This window comes from Camellia sinensis, chromosome 3 (genome assembly GCF_055761805.1).
Source record: "Camellia sinensis isolate YWXY chromosome 3, ASM5576180v1, whole genome shotgun sequence".
Classification (NCBI taxonomy): domain Eukaryota; kingdom Viridiplantae; phylum Streptophyta; class Magnoliopsida; order Ericales; family Theaceae; genus Camellia; species Camellia sinensis.
Genome location: NC_138963.1, coordinates 220,618,545 through 220,642,285, shown reverse-complemented (window position 1 = coordinate 220,642,285; position 23,741 = coordinate 220,618,545). Strand labels below are relative to the sequence as shown.

The 23,741-nt window shown below is 43.0% G+C and overlaps 1 protein-coding gene and 1 long non-coding RNA gene across 3 annotated transcripts in view; both read left to right on the top strand.

Annotated features, from left to right (window-relative positions):
• Positions 1-13,294, top strand: part of LOC114265684 (monooxygenase 2) — a 35,629-nt gene extending 22,335 nt beyond the window's left edge. Inside the window, exons 4-6 of one of the 2 annotated variants that reach the window (XM_082917558.1) lie at positions 11,529-11,697; positions 11,844-12,072; positions 12,602-13,294. In XM_082917558.1, the coding sequence (XP_082773684.1) occupies positions 11,529-11,697; positions 11,844-12,072; positions 12,602-13,146 (943 nt within the window). In that variant the 3' untranslated portion in view covers positions 13,147-13,294. The remainder of the gene's footprint in view (positions 1-11,528; positions 11,698-11,843; positions 12,073-12,601) is intronic. The other variant, XM_082917559.1, reaches the window with a different exon arrangement.
• Positions 1-23,741, top strand: part of LOC145820884 (uncharacterized) — a 137,524-nt gene that overhangs the window by 70,217 nt on the left and 43,566 nt on the right. The gene's annotated exons all lie outside the window — the stretch shown is intronic.

The following is a 23,741-nucleotide window of genomic DNA, read 5'->3' as shown; positions in this document are numbered from 1 at the left end:
AAGATGCAAAACATGCCAAATGTGATGCAACCTATCATGTTAAGTATGCAAAGTACTAATCATATGAGATGCAAATGTAATGCAAACATGGACAAACATGCCAAGGAATGAGTCCAAAACAAGGACATTCAAGGCCACCAAAAGGGAGCATCACTCTATACCTATCCCAAGCAATCATGGCATGAATTTTCAATGCAAAACAGAGTTCTAGCATGCAAAAGGGCCCTCAAAACCCACTGATATGGCAGCCTAAATGCTTAAGCATGGAAGCATACACAATGACCACCCTTTAAGGCGCAAAACTACAACACTTCAAGGCAATGAATGAGACGCAAATGATAATGTAAGATCACATTATATGGAATGAAACATGGTATTAAATGATGCCGAATGATGATAACAAGCTTATGCTAAGCATGTTGGTGACCCATACAACCAAGGCTTACAAGCCAAAATGCAAAGCAACTATATCAAGCATGCCAAACATGACAAAATCAGTGGCCAACAGACTTTAAGCATGACAAAACATGGCCAAATACTTCACAAGGTTAAGTCAAAACAAGAGGATATGCTAGGCTAAACACATAGCACACTTCTAGGCAAGATGGAGAATTACAAAGCAAGTATAAAATGCATGTTAAGGGCCAACAAACCACCATTGGACAAAGATATAATATGACCCAAAACACCCAAAAAACTTCTGAAATGGGACAAAAAATAATCAAGCATGTATGTTCCCCTTTTAAGGCAAAACAAGGGTAAAAGAAGGACAAAGGGGAGAGGGGCGTCCCTCCCCTACACAAGACTTCAAAATCACTCCATCACCACTGAAAATCCACTGGATTTCAGTGGTGAGGAGACCAACACAACAAAGTAAACAAAGCTTAAAGAAAAGGGTACCAAAATAGACCGAAAGAGGCCTAAGGGGAGGAGTTCGACCCCCAATGCCAAAACACCATTAATGAAAGATGTTAAGCACAAAAATACAAGACTTTTTCATGTTAAACACAAAGCCTAAAATAGCATGCAAGACAGGTAGAAAACTAGTGCAAGATTGGGGAAACTAAAGCAAGTGTCTCATCCTTGAAGAAGCCTTGAAGAACAGATGATCCAGCCACTCTCTATTGATCAAAATCAGTCCAAAACCTCAACAAACAACCCTCAATGCCTCTCAATCTCGGAGCAAGGTGTAATGGTGTGTGTTTTAGTGCAAAAGTAAGGTCAAAATGCACTTTTAGGCTTCCAAACACACCCTAAGGATGAGAGAGAGGGAGATATAGAGAGAGAGGATGATATATCAGATGTATAGATATAGAAGCTCTGGTTTTTTGGTTCAAAAGCTCTAACCTCTAACAAAGGGAGAGGATCATTGCTTATATAGGCAAAGGGCCAAGACTTAAGCTTCTCAAGGAAGCTAAATAAAAGGGGCAAAGGGTGTAAAGGAGTCTTGGCTTCTTGGAGAAGCTAAAACAGCTGGCCAAGCTTCCCCAAGAAGCTTGGCCAAAGGGTTCAAGCTTCTAGAAGGAAATGGGGTTCAAAGGCTCACACCAGCCAAAAACTGCACGGGGAGGGGTGATGGTGCATTCCAGCTGGCACAGCTGGTATGCACCATGCCTCAAGGGTGCAAAGGAGTCACACCGGCCAGGAAAAGAAGTCGCCGGCAGAATAAAGTGCCGGCCGGCCAAATATAGTGCCGGCCGGCCTTTGATTTTAAGAAACCATGGCCGGTGGCACCCATAAACAGCCGGTGATGCTAGGGGAAGGCCGGTGGAATGTGGGGATGGCCAACAAGCCATTCCCCGCCCTTCAAGGCAAAAACACAAGTGTTTGGTGCCAAAACCAAACACAGAACAGTCAAGTCGAGAGATCCTGTGGCAAGGCGCGCAGCCAAGACTTTCGGGAACTCAAGACGAAACACCAACAAGGAGGATCACCGAGTGTTCCAACGGTGACGTCCAAGTCTTGAGGATGGTCAACAATGGGGTGTCTACAGAATCATCATCTGAATCACCGTCAGAATCATCGTCTGAATCGCCATCAGAATTCTGAATGTAGCCCAAAACAATTTGTTCACCACTGTGTAGCCGAAAAGATGTATTTTGTTCAGAATTGTTTTGTCGAACAATAATGATCCTGTCAGCACTGTATGTCCAAACAAAATTTGTTCATCACTGTGTAACTTGAATCCATTCCAATTCACAACTTAAAATAACATGAATTAAATCCATTCAAAATACATAACTTAAATCCATTCCAATTCACTCTTTTCCATTCTAGGTTAGTTTAACATAGAAAATTACATAACTGACTATCTGCATGAATGTTCGGAACCTATGTATTGAACGAAAGGATTATGTTCAATACTGTATTACCGAACATAATTCTAACAGTGAGCAAACCAGTACCAAACAGCTTGAACGAAACAAGAACGACCGAAAACGACTGAGAATGTTAATGCAAGACAGATAAACTTATAAGATGATAAAGTATACGTTATATTTGAAGCAAAACTTTCAAGTTCAATAGCGTTGATGATGGTAATGAAAATGACACATTCAAGATTTAAGATGATTATGACAAATAATAGATTTAGGGTTAATGTTAGTTGGTTATGAAAAGTAATAGGTTTAGGGTTTATAAACATGGAATACGTATAGTTGGAGTTGGAGGTGGGGGTGAGTGTCCAATATTATAGAGTATTAGTTCTTATTGATAGGTGGGTGTTCCATTTAATAATATCTTTTAATGTAATTTTACTTTAGGGTATACTTGAAATAAAAAAAAATTATAAAATGAGGAGTTTAAAGAATTTTGACAAATGCTAATAGTAGCACTTAAAAATATATATATGCAAACAAAAAGAAGTGCAGCAAGTCCACTTGATTGTGGCAGAGCTGCCCAAGTACGCGAAAAAGACAATTTTGCCTTTGAGAGTTTTTGAAAGTCACACCAATCACTTAATTATTTAAAAATATTTGGAAGCACTAAAAATTACAAAGCTGCCCAAGTACGCGAAAAAGACAATTTTGCCTTTGAGAGTTTTTGAAAGTCAAACCAATCACTTAATTATTTAAAAATATTTGGATGCACTAAAAATTAATTGTACGCACTACAAAAAAATTGATTTTTTGCGACGGCAAAACGCCGTCGCAAATACCCCAAATGCCGTCTCAAAAGGTTTTTTGCGATGGCAAGTGGGGGGTCGCAACAAAGGGGGTTGCAAAAGGACTTTAGCAACGGCACAACGCCGTTGCCTTTGTTTTGCGACGGCAAAATGCCTTTTTTGCGACGGAAAAATTCTGTCGCAAATAACGTCTGAAAATCTGAATTTTTTTGAAATGGCACTGTGTTGCCATCGCTAAAGAGGTCTTTTGCGACGGCAAAGCTACCGTCGCTAAAGGTTTATTTGAGACAGCAACCTAAGCCGTCGCTAAAGGACTATTGGCGACGGGAATAAAACCGTCGCTAAAGGCGTTACATTTCAGCCAAATACCTATCTTTTGCAACAGTAAGGGGCCGTCGCAAAAAACCTTGGTTCATTTTTTTTTTTGAGACGGTGTGTGCTGCCGTCTCAAAAAAAAAAAAAGCTGTATTAAAATTATTAAAAATATGAAAATCACCTGTATTAAATGAAAATTAACTATAAAAAAATCGATAATTCCATAATAATATAAATATATACATAAACAAAAGTTGGCACATAATGAAAATTCATAATGTTGTTCCATTCATAACAATAGTCGATGATCCCACTACATAATGTCGCATAATACATACATAATGTTGTTCACAAATCAAAATAACGAAAATCAAAATCAAAAGTTTTCGTCTTGATTCTTCCGTGGGTTACAAAAATAAAAGTTGGTCATAATCTTTACACGCCCGCATTCCACAAGAAGCAAACTGCTATTAAGGAAATATCTAAAAATAATAAAATAAAAATAATTAATGACAATATAATGGTGTTAATATTTTAATTACAGAAAAACATAAAAAATTAACTACTATATAATTACAAAGATAGCTTAGTAAATAATTTTGGCTAGACCGAAATTCGGCCCTAACTCCCAAATCGAAAATCCGATTGAAGTCTCGTCTTCTCCCACAAGTCTCTCATACCTAGGCAGTCGTGCGTGCCAAGTTTCATGCTAAACCGGCTCCGTTTGCTAATTTTGGGGCGTTAACACCTCGAATTCAAGTTTCTTAAGGAACTAGTTTGCCTAGACCGAAATCCGACTCTAACTCCACAACCGGAACCCGATTGGATTCCCGTCTTTTTCCACAAGTCTCTCATGCCTAGGTGGCGTGCCAAGTTTCGTGCTAAACCGACCTCGTTTGGTGATTTTGGGGCGTTAACACCTTGGGTTCAAGTTTCTTAAGGAACTAGTTTGCCTAGAACGAAATCCGACTCTAACTCCCAAACCGGAAACCCGATTCGAGCCCCATCTTCTCCCACAAGTGTCTCGTGCCTAGGCGGTCGTGCGTGCCAAGTTTCGTGCTAAACTGACGCCGTTTGGTGATTTTGGGGCGTTAACACCTCGAGTTCAAGTTTCTTAAGGAACTAGTTTGCTTAAACCGAAATCCGACTCTAACTCCCAAACCGGAGACCCGATTTGAGCCCCGTCTTTTCCCATAAGTCTCTCATGCCTAGGCGGTCGTGCGTTCCAAATTTCATGCTAAACCAACGCCGTTTGGTGATTTTGGCGCGTTAACATCTCGAGTTTAAGTTTCTTAAGGAACTAGTTTGCCTAGACCGAAATCCGACTCTAACTCCCAAACCGGGAACCCGATTGAGCCCCGTCTTCTCCCACAAGTCTCTCGTCCCTAGGCGGTCGTGCGTGCCAAGTTTCTTGCTAAACCGACGCCATTTGGTGATTTTGGGGCATTAACAACTCGAGTTCAAGTTTCTAAAGAAACTAGTTCGCCTACACTGAAATCCGACTCTAACTCCCAAACCGGGAACCCGATTCGAGCCCCGTCTTCTACCACAAGTCTCTCGTGCCTAGGCGGCCATGCGTGCCAAGTTTCATGCTAAACTGACGCCGTTTGGTGATTTTGGGGCGTTAACATCTCGAGTTCAAGTTTCTTAAGGAACTAGTTTGCCTAGACCAAAATCCGACTCTAACTCCAAAACTGGGAACCCGATTCGAGCCCCGTCTTCTTCCACAAGTCTCTCGTGCCTAGGTGGTCGTGCGTGCGATGTCTCATGCTAAACGGACGCCGTTTGGTGATTTTGGAACGTTAACACCTCGAGTTCAAGTTTCTTAAGGAACTAGTTTGCGTAGACAGAAATCTGACTCTAACTCCCAAACCGGGAACCTGATTCGAGCCCTGTCTTCTCTCACAAGTCTCTCTTGCCTAGGCAGTCGTGCGTGCCAAGTTTCGTGCTAAACCGACACTGTTTGGTGATTTTAGGGCGTTAACACCTCGAGTTCAAGTTTCTTAAGGAACTAGTTTGCCTAGACCGAAATCCGACTCTAATTCCTAAACCGGGAACCCGATTTGAGTCCCATCTTCACCCACAAGTATCTCGTGCCTAGGCAGTAGTGCGTGCCAAGTTTCGTGCTAAACCGACGTCGTTTGGTGATTTTGGGGCGTTAACACCTCCAGTTCAAGTTTCTTAAAGAACTAGTTTGCGTAGACCGAAATTTGACTCTAACTCCCAAACCGGGAACCCGATTCGAGCCCTGTCTTCTCCCACAAGTCTCTGGTGCCTAGGCGGTCATGCGTGCAAAGTTTCGTGCTAAACCGACGTCGTTTGGTGATTTTGGGGCGTTAACACCTCGAATTTAACTTTCTTAAGGAACTAGTTTGCCTAGACCAAAATCCGACTCTAACTCCCAAACCGGGAACCCGATTCGAGCCCCGTTTTCTCACACAAGTCTCTCGTTCCTAGGCGGTCGTGCGTGCCAGGTTTCGTGCTAAACTGACGCCGTTTGGTGATTTTGGGGCTTTAACACCTTGAGTTCAAGTTTCTTAAGGAACAAGTTTGCCTAGACTGAAATCTGACTCTAACTCCCAAACCGGGAACCCGATTCGAGCCCCATCTTCTCTCACAAGTCTCTCCTGCCTAGGCTATCGTGCGTGCCAAGTTTCATGCTAAACCGACGTTGTTTGGTGATTTTGGGGCGTTAACACCTCGAGTTCAAGTTTCTTAAGGAACTAGTTTGCCTAGAACGAAATCCGACTCTAACTCCCAAATCGAGAATTCGATTCAATTCCCGTCTTCTCCCACAAGTCTCTCGTGCCTAGGCGGTTGTGCGTGCCAATTTTCATGCTAAACCGACACCATTTGGTGATTTTGGGGCGTTAACACCTCGAGTTCAAGCTTCGTAAGGAACTAGTTTGTCTAGACCGAAATCCGACTCTAACTCCCAAACTGGGAACCCGATTCGAGTCCCGTCTTCTCCCATAAATCTCTCATGCCTAGGCGGTCATGCGTGCTAAGTTTCGTGCTAAACCGACGCCGTTTGGTGATTTTGGAGCGTTAACACCTCGACTTTAAGTTTCTTAAGGAACTAGTTTGCCTAGATCGAAATCCGACTCTAACTCCCAAATCGGGAACCCGATTCGAGCCCCATCTTCTACCACAAGTCTCTCGTACCTAGGCGGTCGTGCGTGCCAAGTTCCCTGCAAAACCGACGTTTTTTGGTGATTTTGGGACATTAACACCTCGATTTCAAGTTTCTTAAGGAACTAGTTTGCCTAGACCGAAATCCGACTCTAACTCCCAAACCGGGAACCCGACTCGAGTCCCGTCTTCTCCCACAAGTCTCTTGTGCCTAGGCGGTCGTGCGTGCCAAGTTTTGTGCTAAACCGACGCCGTTTGGTATTTTTTGGGGTGTTAACACCTCGAGTTTAAGTTTCTTAAGGAACTAGTTTGCCTAGACCGAAATCCAACTCTAACTCCCAAACCGGGAACCCGATTCGAGTCCCGTCTTCTCCCACAAGTCTCTCGTGCCTAGGCGGTCGTGCGTGCTAAGTTTCGTGCTAAACCAACGCCGTTTGGTGATTTTGGGGTGTTAACACCTCGAGTTCAAGTTTCTTAAGAAACTAGTTTGCCTAGACCGAAATCCGACTCTAACTCCCAAACCAGGAACCCGACTCGAGCCCCGTCTTCTACCACAAACCGGGAACCCGATTCGAATCCCGTCTTCTCTCACAAGTCTCTCGTGCCTAGGTGGTCGTGTGTGCCAAGTTTCGTGCTAAACCGATGCCGTTTGGTGATTTTGGGGCGTTAACAGGTTCAACAAATGTAAGTATATAAATATGATTTGTATGTTTACATATCATACATATAACTTATTTGTATACCTCAGCATCGGAAGTACGCCAATACTCCATAAGTTCTTCCCACTGGTTTGGCACAATGTGCAAAGGAACATCATCCTTTAGATTAGGATCAGAACTTCTAGGCTTGAAATACTTAACCTTAATCTTGTTCTTGTGATCCTTCCATATGCTGTTGCAGTTTTTCATGCAGATTGGCTTGTACTCCTTTGGACATATATTCAAATTGTCCTATAAAACACAATTTCAAAGTTTAAATAATAATAACACAATTTTGGGATTCGAATTTTTGGACAAAAATATACTACATTCACATCTTTCCAAATAGCATCAACAATATCATCAGGCACATTTTTCCAGTCAAGAAAAGTAAGAGGAACAATGTTACCATTCCGCACAATAATGCCAAGTTGAGTAGTTAACTTAGCCACGTTATCCCCTATTGGGCAGTTATTTTCATCAAGTTGTATGTCCAGCTTTTTACCAGTCCCCCACTCCCTAATGCCCTTGGCACATCCTCTACCACGCCTAGTCGAGGTTGATAAAGAACTAACATGAACTGCGAGATACAATAACAATAAACAATATGCAATAATAATAAACAAATGCAAATTTGAATAATGTGAATACAACTCGAATTCTTATACCTGAGATGGGCTGTGAAGAAGTCGAAGGGTCTGCAAAATACAATGAGAATAAACAAGTTATATATAATGAGAATAAATAAATGTATGTTTAAATAATTTTCATACAAATCAAAGCAAATTTATATACCTGCGGACGGCTCATAAGCTGATGACTCTAGTCGGGATGATAGCTGCTGTGGTGCCACTGATGGTGGACGCACCGATGGTAGGCGTGGAGGCTAAGTACATGGTAGTTGCTGTGGTGCCACTGATGGTAGTCGATGCGGTGGTACTAATGGCCCCTCTGATGGTGGTCGCTAGGATGCCTCCTCTAATCGTGGTGCCAGAATAGTGGTCGCTGCGATGGCTGGTCAGATGGTGGTGGCACTACTGGCCGCTCCGATGGTGGCCGATGTGATGCCTCCTCTAATGGTGGTGCTACTGATGTCCTGTTATGTAGCACATCAGACATCATCCGCCGGGGATGATCAGGCTTCCTCTTCCTTCCCATAATAATCTGCAAACAATATAACATTAATTGACATTGGAAACATAGACAATGGTTTGTCATCAACTATAATATGACATTAATTGAACTAATACAATTACAAAGACAAAGTAAATTAAGAAACTGAAGATTAACTATAACATTGGCCTTAATTGAATTACTGATGTTGATTAAATATCAGCCTATTTGAACATCAACTGTTTCCCCTTCTGCGGCTTCCCTCATCCAACCAACTTCTTCATCACGAAACATTATATTTTCTTCCAATTATTGGCTCATATATGGCTCGATTTGTGGATCAGTCGAACTCATATCAAATAAACCTCTTTGAGACATCTTTACCACCACTTGCCAGTCTGGTTGTAACGGGTCTGCAACATACCAAACTTGCTCTGCTTGGGATGCCAAGATGAAAGATTCATTGGTAATTCGATCATCTCGGTACAACAAATGATTGAAGTTCGCCAACGTGAAATTGAAGACATCTTCTTTCTTTCCGTGAATGTTGTCAATCCAATCACACTTAAACAACACATGTTTCTTCTCATTGGAATATCGAATCTTAACAATATCTGTCAATTGTCCATAATAGTACACAAACCCCACACGAGGATTCTTGTCTTCCCGACTAGCATAACTTATGGTATCTGTCTTCAAAGCTACACCACAATTTTGTGTGACTCGACGATCATCCATGGCATTTACTCGATATCGAAACCCATTCAGTATATACCCGTTGAACATCGTTGCCAGGTTATGAGGACCATTTGCTAATAGAATAATCTCTTCAGAAAATATGACATCAGTAGTCCTTCGCAAAGTTTGGACCTATTTAAAATGAAAATGTAAAATTTAAAATGTAGTTCGACTTAAGTAACTAGAATCTATAGACTTAAATACATACATGTTCCTTGAACCAAATGTGAAAAGTTTCAAAATGTTCACGCCGAAGCTGATGATCGTCGACACGAGACATTCTGAGCTGAAGTACTTCAAGGTGTTTGCTGTGTAGATTGAAAATTTAGCAATACAAAAAATTTGGTCGAAAATTCAAAAAAACATAATAAAATATTGAGTGAGTGACTTAACCTACTTTATAAATGGTTGAACCGTGCTTGTATTGAATAAGATGTACCGATGAGCTTGTACTCAAGAAGTATTATCAAGATAAAAGCTTGTGTTTTCACCAATAGCATGACCCAGATTATCAGCACCACTATAGTTCCTCACGGGTCGAGTAGATTTGGTTTCCACATCATTGAGATATTGTGCACAAAAATTCATGCATTCTTCCATAAGATATCCTTTAGCAATTGATCCTTCAGGATGAGCTCTATTACGCACGTATTGTTTCAAAGTAAGAAGGTACCTCTCAATTGGATACATCCATCGAAACTAAATCGCTCTACCTAATAATGCTTCATCAGCTAGATGTATAGGCAAGTGCTCCATTATATCAAAAAAACTCGGAGGAAATATTTTCTCTAAATGACAAAGTGTTGAATATATTGCAAATCCGTCGCACGATTCACTTTGGAACACAATTGTCTAAAGAAATTGCTCAATTTAATCAAGGGTTCAATTACATTCTTCGGTAACGATCTTCGAATAGCCAATGGAATAAGTTGTTGCATCAGAATATGACTATCGTGGCTCTTAAGACCCCCAATACTTCTATCGTGTGAGCGCACACGACGTGATATATTGGATGAATACCCGTTGGGAACTCTTACTTCCTTCAACACTTTCAAGAACAAATATTTCTCATCCTTGGTCATATTTATCACCAATTTTTTTAAAATAAATATAATTTGTGTCTTATTAATATCTAATCAGTTTAATTTTTTTCATTGACGGTTGAATAGGCCTTATGCTAATGTTTGTTTGTCGAATTAAATTAGATAAGTACTATGATTATGTTTATTTGTCAGATTAAATTGAATGAGATTATGAGTATAATGAGATTTTTTTTTTTTATCAGTAGAAATCCATTAATGGATGCCAAAAATGGCAATTACAAGGGCCATCAAACAACCAAGCTTACACCAAAACAAAGTAAAGAAAATTACAAGAAGCACTCTGGAGAAAATATGAAAAATATTCAGACGCACATCACGTTGTGCTCGGACTCATACTGCAAAAGCAGAGTCGATCAAAATCGACAATAGAGCCTGTCTGAATAAATCATATATTTCAACCACAAAGTTTGGAAAGCCACAATCCAAGCATAGATGACCACAAAACCATAAGCAAAAACCAAAAAAGACAAACAGAAAAGGAAGGACCTCCATCCCAAAATCCATGGCAAAAACTGGTGGTGGAGATGTGGTAACAGGAGCAGATCTGATGCCCAACACACGAAGGAGACGGACGATCCGACAGATCTGGAAGGGCGAAGGTGACGCCGACGAAGGACGGAGGACGAGATCGGCTGATCCGATGAGGCCCTGATTGGGAAAATCTGAGAAGAGTGAGGATGAAGAGTAGAGTTCCCACCAAGAAGGGGAAAAAGACGTCACATGGAGGGAGAAATGGAAAGACTAAGCTTCCAAAGTATTATTCAGCCAAAAGGACAAGAAAAACGAAAGAGAGGAGGGGCAGAAAAGAGGGGAGAGGCTGCCGGAGACCGGAGCCCCCCTCCCCCGCCCTGAGCTGCGCCTTCGAAAAAACCCTAGGAGAGGTAGAGAGAGAAGATAAAGAGGTAGAGAGAGAGTATAATGAGATTGAACAAAAGGGATTACTAGAATAGTAATATTAGGTCAATAGAGATTAAATCTATAAAATTATATAAAAAAAATTTATTTTATAAAAGATTATTTTATTATTTTTTTGGAGTGGAGGCAATGATGTCTTTCACCTCCTACCCATGAATGGGGAATACTAATCAAAGTTTCATAATTTCACGACATCTTTCTAAATCAAACATAATTTTATAGGACTTGCGAATTAACTAAACCGACATAATTTATAAAATCAAGGATTCAAATTATAATCCACCGACAATAACTCTCTCATTGAATATAAAAAGAATATATCCAAAAGTATAATAGAACATTGTAGTAATTTGTTATTGATAAGATAGAGGGTATATTTATGTGATGCAGCAACAGAGACCTTGAGGTTCGTTGTGTAAGAAGGAAGGAGTTACTTGAGACCTTGGAGAGAGAACTGCCACCTGGCACTATCCGGTATTCGTCTAAGGTTGTTTCTATTGAGGATTCTGGATTCCACAAATTGCTTCACCTAGCTGATGGTTCCACCATCAAAACCAAGGTAAACTTATTATATCCTCTGCTAATTCAATGTTTGTTTATCTTTCATTTTGTACTAAACTTTCATCATCTTTTGATGGAATAGAATAGAAAAGATTAGAAAAACTGAACTGACACTTTTTGTGGGGATTTTCAATCTATGTAAAGGTGTTAATTGGGTGTGATGGAGTGAATTCCGAGGTGGCGAAATGGCTGGGGCTTGAGAAACCAGTATATTCAGGGAGATCAGCAATTAGAGGGTTTGTTGAGTACCCAGATGGACACAACTTTCAGCCAAGGTTTCATGTCTTCTTTGGAGGAGGTGTGCGTTTTGGCTTTGTTCCTTGTGATAACAAGTGCTTGTACTGGTTTTGCACTTTCAATTCCTCTCTACAAGGTAAAATGTCTCTTCTTCCTTCTGTTTCTTAAACCTCAATTCAACCTTCAAAAAATTGATTCAATTTGTTTTCACTAGCATAGTTTAATATCATGTGAAGTGGGCTAGACTGAGCTGGTATGAGTTGGGCTGTCACGAGCCTGGAATTGGGTCAGGCCCAATCTCACAGAGCATAGCCCACAGGTTGAGAAACTGAACCCAGCATTTGACCCATTCTTGGAGCGAGTATTCAAGTTTGGGTTGGGTTGGGTCTACTCAAGTTTAGCTCAATTATTAAACAAACTTAAAAATATAAGCTTGAACTTGTTCATTTCATAGCTTGACCACGTGAATATAAAACTCTTGGGCAAGTCAAAAACCCAAAATTAACTCAAAAGCATTGTTACAATTCAACCTCACTTCTTAATTAACTCCATTTGTTTCTTCTCTCTCTCTCTTTTCTTTTTTTTTTATTATTATTTTTTTTTTTGCACATAAAAGTTGTTTCCAAGTGTTGGAGAGCCTAATATTGTGGTTGATTTGATTCCAGATGATGCAGAAATAGAAGAGAACCCAGTTAAGATGAGGCAGTTTGTATTGGACAAGCTCAACAAAATCCCCAAACATGCATCAGAGGTTATGGAAAGGACACAACTTGACAGAATCTTCTGTGTTCCATTGAAGTTAAGACTACCATGGAATGTACTATTTGGGAACATTTCCAAATCCAATGTCACCGTCGCTGGCGACGCCCTGCATCCGATGACACCCGACATTGGTCAGGGTGGCTGTTCAGCCATAGAAGACAGTGTTGTTCTTGCCAGGTGCCTTGGGGAAGCCTTATTGAAAAAGCCCAGAAAAGAGATCGGAGACAAAGAAGAATATGAGAGGATCAAGAAGGGGTTGGAGAAGTATGCAAATGAGAGGAGATGGAGGAGTTTTAGTTTGATTAGTACTGCATATGTGGTGGGTTTCATACAGCAGAGTGAAGGGAAGGTGGTGAATTTCTTGAGAGAGAAATTGCTGTCGAGTTTCATAGTCGATACTACGTGGAAGATGGCTGACTTCCATTGTGGCGAGCTCAATGTTTCTTGAAGTAATTTGAAGTTTTAAATCCATGTTTGTTGCTTGTTGATCAATAAAGATGATAAAAGTTAGTGTTTGTAGAGTTCGAAACTGGAATGCTTGACATGGGAAAAAGTACTCAGTTCATTAAAGAATAAAATACAGTGTTCATAATCAATTTTAGATTCTTTGTTGTTGAGAGGGTAATTTATGTATATAAATTGGGCCGAGTTGGGCGTTGGGCCGAGATAGGTCCAAATACGAAAGACAGTGGATACACCGGTCAAAAGGAGTACTACGGTTAGTTCGGTTGTCAGATTTGGCTTGGGGGTAGCTCGGTTGCGGCATATTACGGAGTAGTCCGGTCATCTCCTCTAACCAGAGTAAGAGAACTTCAGGGAAGTTTGAGTTAGTTCGGCTTGACACTTCTATGGATAGCTCGGTCTTAGCATTCGCAGCCAGGATAGAGGCAAGGAAGGGAAGAGCCGAACTAGTAGTCAGATCGGCCATACCTGCTTGTATAGTATGGTAGTGTTATTCCGGTCGTATGGTAGTTCGGCCATAGTAAAAACCATCCCACTTGGTTTAAGCAGTGGGGGTATTAAAGGATAAGCATTATCCTACAGGAGTATGAATCCTAGGAGGACTCTACATGGAGGAGTAGAAGTCCTACTAGGATTGTGCCACACGAAACCTATAAAATCTCACAAATATCACCTTTGGGGAGGTAACACACAACTTTGCTTTTTGAATACACAGAGCTTTTTCCTATTTGTCAAGCTTACTGACTTAGGCATCGGAGAGGTTTCCGGCACACACCCGCCGGCTAGCTCACGTTTGTGTTTTCAGGTAATAAAGCGACGACGTACGGAGGAGCAGACTTGGTCAACAAGATTATACGAGAAAGTTTATTTCTTTCCCGTACAATTGGCGCCGTCTGTGGGAAAAACAAACAAGACAAAACCTCTTGATTAAGTTTCTCCTCTTCAGAAACAATGGCACACATTGAAGAATTGCCGCAGTCCATCGTCGACGGGCTAACTCCAGATGGGGGCGCAAGGCGTGAAGGATTACCTTCTGTCCCTCCCATGGCAGACTTGGAGTCCCAGCGACATAACTCCAGGAGAGATACTAGGAGAAGACGGACTCACAGCCCCCGTCAATCTCATTCTCAAAGCCCTGACAGGCAAAGGCAGAGGATCGATCCTCAAGCCCTAGAAGACCGCGTAAAAGAGCAAGATGAATTGATAAGAAAAATGGCGGCGGACATGGAGGCCTTGAAACGCCAGATGAAGAAAAAAGAAGTGGCGACAGGAGAGGGGCGCAAAAACAAGACACCCCCTCGCCACTCAGAAAGTCGTGGTAGGAATGCCACACCCTCGCAAGGAGAGAGCAGAAACCTCAGGACAGGCGATACTCAATCCTGGTCTTTCAGAACTCGTCACTCCAAGTCTGAGAGGACGAGATCTGAAAGGTCATACACTGAAGGAAGCACATATTGGCCTTCACATTCACACCAAACCAGATCTAGACAGACAGAGTTACCCAGATCATCCGACTTACGAACCGTGCTCGAAGAAAAAACACGATGCAAGGAGGATGCCAGGGCAAGGGATCCACACAGAGTTTCTACCTTACAGCGGTTGGCTCCTCGGACGCATGGAAGCGTCGAGGTTGGAATGCCAATACCGCGCCCTGCCTACGAACCAACGGACAAAGCCTTAGCAAGACTACAGGCTTCACCGTTTGTTCTGGCGATTGAAAACGCGCCCCTACCAACAGGCTTCCTTCAGCCCAAATTCACTACGTATGAAGGGAAGACGGATCCCTACTCACACTTGAGCCACTTTCGCCAGGTCATGGCTGTATACAGGCGAAACGAGGCCTTAATGTGTATACTTTTCCCATCAAGCCTTGGTGACCTAGGCTTGACTTGGTTCGAGAAACTTCCAGAGGGCAGCATAGCCTCCTGGGCACAATTGGCAGAAGCGTTCGTAACAAGGTTCCGAACAAACACCAAAACCCCGGTGGAGATCGACCAGCTACTCTCCATCGACATGGGCGATAAAGAAACCCTAAGATCCTACAACAGTCGCTACTGGGAGACATTCAATCAGATTGGGGACTGCCCCACCAATCTCGCCATTGCACAATATAAAAGAGGCCTTCCAGTTGGGAACAGACTAAGGGACTCGATCACCATGACGCCACCCCTCACCATGGAAGCCCTGATGGAAAGAGTGCATCAGCACATCAGGGTAGAAGAGGATGGCGCACGTGCCAAAGCAAAATCTAGCACGACCGCAGTACCAGAAAAGAAAACCTCAGCAAAGGTCAATGCAGTAGATCGTCAAAACAGAAACGGTCGTGGCAGACGAGATAACGGAGAAGACCCAGATAAAAGATGGTTGATAGGGCTGGGCAACAAACCCACCCGCCCGCACAAACCGCCCGACCCTACCCTACCCGCAGTGCTTTGGGCGGTTTCGATGTAGGTAGGCGGGCGGGTGCAGGTCAAGAAATTGGCAAAAGATCGGGTTCGGATCGAACCCGACCCGCCCGCAACCCGCATCTTTTTTTTTTTTAAAGAAAAAATAACTAGTTATTATTATTATTTTTTGCATTTTGGATGGATGGAGATAACTAGTTATTATTTTTATTTTTACATTTTGGATGAAAGTAAAATTTATTATATGGGCACTTATATACATTATCATGATCTAATGATATTTAAATTAGTGTTATTAGTTTGACTTTTATTTATATATATATAAAAAAAAATCATTATATTCCATTAGTCTAGTAGCCACAGTTAAATATGATATTTTGAATTGTCATTTTATTATCACATTATTGCATATTAAAAACTAAACAGTGAAGATTAATCCACTATTAAAATTAGTGTTATTAGTTTGACTTTTAAGGGTTTGTTTTTGCATATTTAAATTAGTGTTACTAGTTTGACTTTTAAGGGTTTGTTTTTGCAAGCTAAGGAGGAAGATTAATTACTATCCTCAAGCATGGTTCCATATCATCTTATCTAACATGTGGACTATTTATTATGATAATGAATTGTATATCTTGTAATTTAATTTATAACTCTTCTGAAAAAAAAAATTTGTTTAGAGAGTAAGAAAAAATGTCAAATTTGCTTAAGTTAAAAAAAAAAAAAAAAAAAAAAAAAAAAAAAAAAAAAAACACACTAAACCGCAAACCGAACCGCACCCACCCGCACAAACCGCGAACCGCATCGCGGGCGGTTGCGGGTCCATTTTTCCCCAAACGCATAAGTGCGGGTCGGGTCGGTTTTGACCCGCACTCGGCCAAAACCGACCCGCGAGCAGCCCTAATGGTTGAGAATCCGCACTGCCATAACAACGGTGTTCAAAAAACCGATTTATCGGATTCTAAGCGAAATAAGAGATGAGCCTTTCGTCAAGTGGCCAGCCAAGCTAGGAGAAGCTCAGAAGGACTATAACGAAAGATCACGGTGCACCTTCCACAAAGAAAAGGGGCACCGCACTGAAAATTGCACGCCATTGAGACAGCACTTGGAGGAATTGGTGGCAGCAGGACACCTGGATAAGTACATTAAAGGAGGGACGCAGCCAGCCCCCCAAGACCATAATAATCCCAATGGGATGCCAATCGACGCCCCGCCTCAAGGTATTATCAATGTGATACATGGAGTTTTTGAACCTGAGCGTGTATGCGAGCTCAGGGGATCAATCAAAAAGGCTGAACACTTTAGAGAAGTGCTAAGTGCCCAACCTGCCATCAAGAAGGGGAAGACCGAGGCAACAAACGTCATGTCTTTTTCGGATAAAGACTTGAAACGAATTTACTGCCCCCATAATGATGCCCTGGTCGTCACTCTCCGAGTTAAGGATTTTGACGTCAAGCGGATTCTGATTGACCAGGGTAGTTCATGTGAAATCATGTACTACGAAACATTTAAACAATTGAAGCTGCAAGACAAAGACTTGGCGCCCGCCGTATCTCCCCTAATTGGATTCAACTCCATGCCAGAATGGCCCGTCGGTAAGATAATTCTTCCAGTCAGAGCAGGAAGCGTGACGAAACAAGTGGAGTTCTGGGTATTGAAGGTCCCCTCCACTTACAACATCATCTTGGGCAGAACATGGCTGCATGCCATGCGATCGGTGGCGTCATCCTACCACCAAGTGATGCGGTTCCCCAACGACGCCGGTATAATTGAAGAAGTCTATGGAGATCAGATCATGTCAAAGCAATGCTTCGCTACGGTGAATGGCAGCCGCGCTGTCAAAGGATACGTTCATTCGGTGGAAGAACCAGAAAGTAATGAGCTATTCGCAGATGTCGGCAAAGCGGCGGATCATAAAGCAGTGGAGGACTTGGTAGAGGTACAAATAGATGAAAAGAACCCGGATAAGTTCTTTTTGCTCGGTTCATCGTTGTCCAGCACTGAGAGATTAGAGGTCTTGGAATTCTTGACCTCTAACATCGAAGTGTTCGCCTGGACACCCTACGACATGCCAGGCATTGATCCAAACTTCATCTGTCACCAACTCAATGTCCACCCATCCGCCAGACCAGTCATTCAGCGCACTCGCAGATCGGCACTTCACCATGCCGAAATAATGGCAGAAGAAGTAGGTAACCTGCTGGAGGCATGAGCGATTAGAGAGGTGCACTACCCAAAATGGATCTCCAACACGGTCGTAGTGCCAAAGAAGAATGGCAAATGGCGTGTCTGCGTCGACTACAAAACAGTCAACAAGGCGTGCCCAAAAGATAGCTTCCCTCTACCACGGATAGATCAACTGGTAGACCTGACGGCAGGGCACAACCGACTTAGCTTTCTGGACGCATACAGAGGCTACCATCAAATCGCCATGCATGAACCAGACCAGGAGGTCACATCTTTTATAACTCCAAGAGGATTATACTGTTACAAGGTCATGCCCTTTGGCCTAAAGAACGCAGGGGCAACATTCCAACGGATGGTCACCAAGATGTTTGAACCATTGTTAGGCAGAACAATGGAGGCTTACATCGACGACATGGTAGTCAAGAGCAAGGATGAGAATGACCACCTCAAGGACCTAGGCGAGATGTTTGAAATCCTAAAGAAGCACAAGCTGCGCCTTAATGCGTCCAAGTGTGCATTCGGAGTAGGATCTGGCAAATTTCTAGGCTTCCTTGTGACCAACCGAGGTATAGAAGCAGACCCCTCCCAGATCAAAGCAATCCAAGATTTGGAGAGACCAAACTCAGTAAAAGAAGTGCAGCACCTCACCGGCATGGCAGCTGCGCTCAACCGGTTCATAAGCAGGTCATCAGACAGACTATGACCATTCTTTCAAGCTTTAAAGGTCAAGTTTGAGTGGGATGAAGAATGCGACCAAGCTCTGGAAAACTTGAAGGAATATATGTCTTCCCCACCACTGCTTGTTACCCCAGTACCTGGTGAAGAACTTTTCTTGTACCTGGCAGTCTCTCAGCACGCAGTTAGCGCAGTGTTGGTTCGTGCAGAAGGAATCCAACACCGGCCCATCTTTTATGTCAGCAAGACATTGCTGGGAGCCGAAACAAGGTACTTGCCATTGGAAAAATTAACATTGGCCTTAATGATGGCCTCCAGGAAATTGGCACACTACTTTCATGCCCACACCATAGTCGTCCTCACAGCTTTTCCACTAAAAGCTTTGTTTGAGAGGGCGAACTTTAGTGGGCGAATCTTGAAGTGGGCAGTAGAGTTGGGACAATTCGACACCAAGTTCCAACCCAGAACCGCAGTAAAGGCCCAATCTTTGGCAGACTTCGTCGCAGAGTTTACTCCTGGTAGTCGACCTAACTGACACAACCGAACTAGGGATTGAAGTTGACGCCGGAATAGCGCAACCCCTAGCAGAAAGCACTCAGTCAGACTCCAAGGCAGAGCAGACTAAAGACAGCAAAAAAGAAACAAACCAAGACTCACCAGCAGTCCAATCAGATGGCGAGGGGCAGACAGCAAGCATGAACCTTGAAGAAAACACCATTCTTGACCCCACGACATCATCTGACCCTTCCACTTGCTGGAAGTTGTTCGTTGGAGAGATGTGGAAGCTCTTTGTGGATGGAGCATCCAACCGGCATGGTGCAGGACTTGGCATAGTCCTCATCTCACCAGACGGCCTGGTTGTAGAGTAAGCAATCAACCTTGGCTTCCTAGCATCAAACAACGAAACGGAGTATGAAGCGCTTCTCGCAGGACTCAAATCAGCATACTACATGAAGGCCACCGAACTAATGGTATACAGCGACTCACAGCTGGTGGTAAACCAAATTTCTAGCGACTATGATGCAAACGATGATAGGATGGCCAAGTACCAAGAATTGGTCAGAACAGAGATCAAGAAGTTTGATGTAGTTAGGATAGAACAAATTGGCAGAGAGGAAAACAGCAGAGCAGACGAACTAGCAGGCTTTGCCTCAATGGTAGATTCATCCATCCCTCATCCATTGCTCATCGACCACTTACCAAGACCAAGCATAGAAGACCCCGAAGCAGAAGAGGTATGTTGCGCAGAACTAGGCCCCTCTTGGATGGATCCCATCATCATGTTCTTAAAAGACGGCATCCTACCAGAAGAAAAAAAAGAAGCCAACAGAATAAGAGCGAAGTCGCAGCGATTTTGGTTATCCCCATCCTTGGCATTATACAAGAAGTCATTCTCAGGACCTTACCTAAAGTGTGTCCATCCCAGCAAAGTGGAAGCATTCTTGTTCGAAATACACGAAGGGGTGTGCGGAAGCCATCAAGGTGGAAGATCGCTAGCTTACAAGGCCATTTCACAAGGATACTGGTGGCCATACATGCAAGCAGACTCAGAGAAATATGTGAAGAGGTGTGAGAAATGCCAAAAATTCGCACACCAAATACATCAACCGGCAAGAGAACTCCTACCATTAACTAGCCCATGGCCTTTTGCAATGTGGGACTTGGACATAGTAAGACCACTTCCAATAGCACCTGGCAACAGAAAGTTCTTTCTCGCAGCAACAGACTACTTCACAAAATGGGTGGAAGCAGAAGCATTGGCATCGATCATGGAAAGAGATGTAAATAAATTCGTCTGGCAGAACATCATCACTCGGTTTGGCATACCAAAAGCCCTAATTTCAGACAATGGCACTCAGTTCGATGGGAGAATCTTCAGAAGCTTTTGTGAAGAGTACAAGATAGAGTTCTACAATTCTACACCGGCATATCCTCAAGCAAATGGCCAAGCAGAAGCATCAAACAAAGTCGTCTTGGATGGGCTGAAGAAAAGGTTAGAGAAGGCAAAAGGCAAGTGGGCAGACGAACTTCCTCATGTTTTATGGGCTTACCGCACCACACCTCGGCGATCAACAGGAGAGACACCATTCTCCTTAGCCTACGGAATGGAAGCAGTAATACCACTGGAAGTTGGCCTCCCCACAATTCGCAGCGAGAATTTTGATCCAGACTTGAATGGAGAAGCCATAACATTGGAACTTGACCTTGCGGAAGAAAGAAGAGAAAAAGCACTGGTTCACATTGCCACATACCAACAAGAGTTATCCAGAAAATACAATAAAACGGTGCATCCAAGACAATTCAAGATAGGAGATTGGGTACTGCGCAAAGTGATGGGAAACACCTTGATACTAGGAGATGGCAAGTTAGGGCCAAACTGGGAAGGTCCTTACAAAGTGGTTGGATTAGCAGGCAAAGAGGCATACCACCTAGAAGACAAGGACGGCAAAGCAATCCCTAGGCCATGGAACACGGCCAATCTCAAGTTATTTTATTTTTAGCTTTTCAAACATATGTAATTTCTTTTTTCCTCAATAAAACTATCAATTCTTTTCAGCATGAGTTGTTCTCTGTAAAAGTTAGCTTTAGTGAAATTTTAGGCACATCACGAACACATTATTCTAAGTTGGCTGGAAAAACTAACTTAAAGGTTGGCTGGAATAAACCAACACCCCTCCTAAGCCCAGGATAAGGATCCAGGCTGCAGGACGTTTGGTCGGAATAACCAAACATTTTATTCTAAGTTGGCTGAAAAAACTAACTTAGAGGTTGGCTGGAATAAACCAACACCCCTCCTAAGCCCAGGATAAGGATCCAGGCTGCAGGACGTTTGGTCGGAATAACCAAACATTTTATTCTAAGTTGGCTGAAAAAACTAACTTAGAGGTTGGCTGAAATAAACCAACACCCCTCCTAAGCCCAGGATAAGGATCCAGGCTGCAGGACATTTGGTCGGAATAACCAACTCTTTATACTCTTCAGCCGAAGTAAGGGTATGGCTGAAGAGTGGTTGGCTGGATTAAACCAATTCTTTGTATTCTTCAACCGAAGTAAGGGTATGGCTAAAGAATGGTTGGCTGGATTAAACCAACTCTTTGTATTCTTTAGCCGAAGTAAGGGTATGGCTGAAGAGTGGTTGGCTGGATTAAACCAACTCTTTGTACTCCTAAGCCGAAGTAATTATGTCGGCTAAGGAGTGGTTGGCTGGTAAGCATAGTTAGTTTAACCAACAAAAACCGAGATAAAAGTTGGAAATGAAAAGCTTATGGAAAAATCATTACAAGTACAAACATACAAAATCAACCGAAGTAAGAGCTCAAGCAAATTTTCATTCATTGAAAGGCAATTACAAATGAGTGGCATAGCCCGGTTACAAAGACAAAAAGTAACAAAAAAGAAAAGCAAAAAGGCAATCAGTTGAAAAGATCATCAATTTCGGCATCAAACGCAGCATCGACATCAACACGAAGACCGGTTTCAGGCGGGAGCTCGCTCTCAAAGGTGGTTTCGGTCGGAACCACGGTTTCACCTGGTAGTTCAATAGTCAGGTCTTCCACCGTGGGGTCCAACCGAACTGACTGGTCCGCACTGACAACCGAAGTATCCTCAGAGGCAGAGTCTTCGTCAGAGTCTGAGCCTTCAAGAAATTGCTGCTGCATGGCATTGGCATACTCCATTAGGGAGTTCGGTATGAAGTAGGCTGGAGGGTTGAAAATCTCGATCTGTGGATCATGACCGAGCTTCTCAACAGCTGCCCTCCAGCCGTACTTGAAGAAGAGCTCCTTGGCGGCTTCACGCTGCTTGATATAAACGTCTTCTGCCTTCTTGAAGCCTTGCTTTTCGGCTCCTTTTGCGCTCTCCTTTAGCTGGGTTATCTCGGTATCTTTCTTCTTTTCGAGCTTCACTGGCTCATGCAGATACTTGTCCTTTAGAGCAATGGCAGCTTTCTGCTTTTCGACTTCGACCGAACTAACCAGTCCGGCCAGTCGGCCGTTCTCAGCTTGTAGCCCGGCCATTTGCTTTCTGGCCTCTTCTAGCTCGGCCGCCTTCACTTCGGCTTCTGCCACGGCTTGCCTTGTTGTTTTCCTGAGCTCTAGCACTTTCCTGTGAGTGATGTGGTTTTTTTGAATTGCCTAACAAAACAAAGACCTCCCTTGAGCCGAAGTAAAAGTTGAAAAAACTAGACACAAAAACGGACAGAGTTACTTACCAGGATCATCGATTTTGTTGAAGACCGGATGGCCTTCAGTTCGGTGTTTAGTTGCTTTTGATGGTGCTCCATGTCTTTGGGTAGGCACGCACTCTTAGCCAGGTTGAAGGCCAACTGGTGATCCTTATCAGCAACAACCGAGTCAAAGTCATGGATATCTCGGTTGTTGAAGGTAAGCTTTGGTACCCAGCTAGTGGTAGTTCGGTCAGTAGGCTCCGGTTGGGGGCTCGGTGGCGGGCTCGGTGGAAGAGCAGTTTCGTCTTCATCAACCAAGCTTTGTTCAGTTTCGGTAGTCCGGGCGCGCTTGGTTCGGCGGGATGAGGATGGTTGTTGAGTAGGAAGGGCCACCACCGCTTCTTGGGTTTGACTTGGTGGTGATACTTCGACCCTGTTGGTTTCGGTTAGAAGCGCCCTTACTCTGTTCTTTTTGGCCATCTCCTCTTCAGCAGTCAGTGGAATTAGTCTGATTTGTGGTAAGGTTGGGTCCGGCTCTGGTGCGTCTTCAAGAAGAAAATCAGTCACTCTGGCTTTTCGGCGACCACTGTATCTGTAGGTCGGCTCAAACTTTAGCAATTTGGCCCAACTACGTTCTGGATACCGTAGTGCGGCGCGCAAAGTAGCTAGGTTTGGGTAGCTGTATAAAGAGTGAAGGTGGGCAGAATCTGCGAAAAAAGATAACTGTTAGTCCGGCTGAAAGATTAAAAACCGAAATAAAAAAAAGCAAGCAAGAAAACCGAAGTAAATTTACCGGGCTCTCCTTTTTTCCAATTTATACGTCGGCCAGGAATCTGGGCTTGAAGATCCTCAAAATTCCCAGATATCCAGAAAAAGTCGTCATCGTTCAAGTCTTTATCCGGTGTATGTTTTATTATCTTCTCTCGGCGACGACGTATTCTTAAATAATAGACCCATCCATCTTCTTTTGAACCAATGGAGTATTGGTGGAAGATTTCGGCTAGGCCAAGGTTTAGTCCGGCTTGGCGGTTCAGTTCGACTATTCCCATTATGATGCGGTAGGAGTTGGTGGATAGTTGGGTTGGGCATAGTCTAGTTTGCCTAAGAAACTCGCAAATTAAAGGCTGGACTGGAAATCGTAGTCCGGTTTCT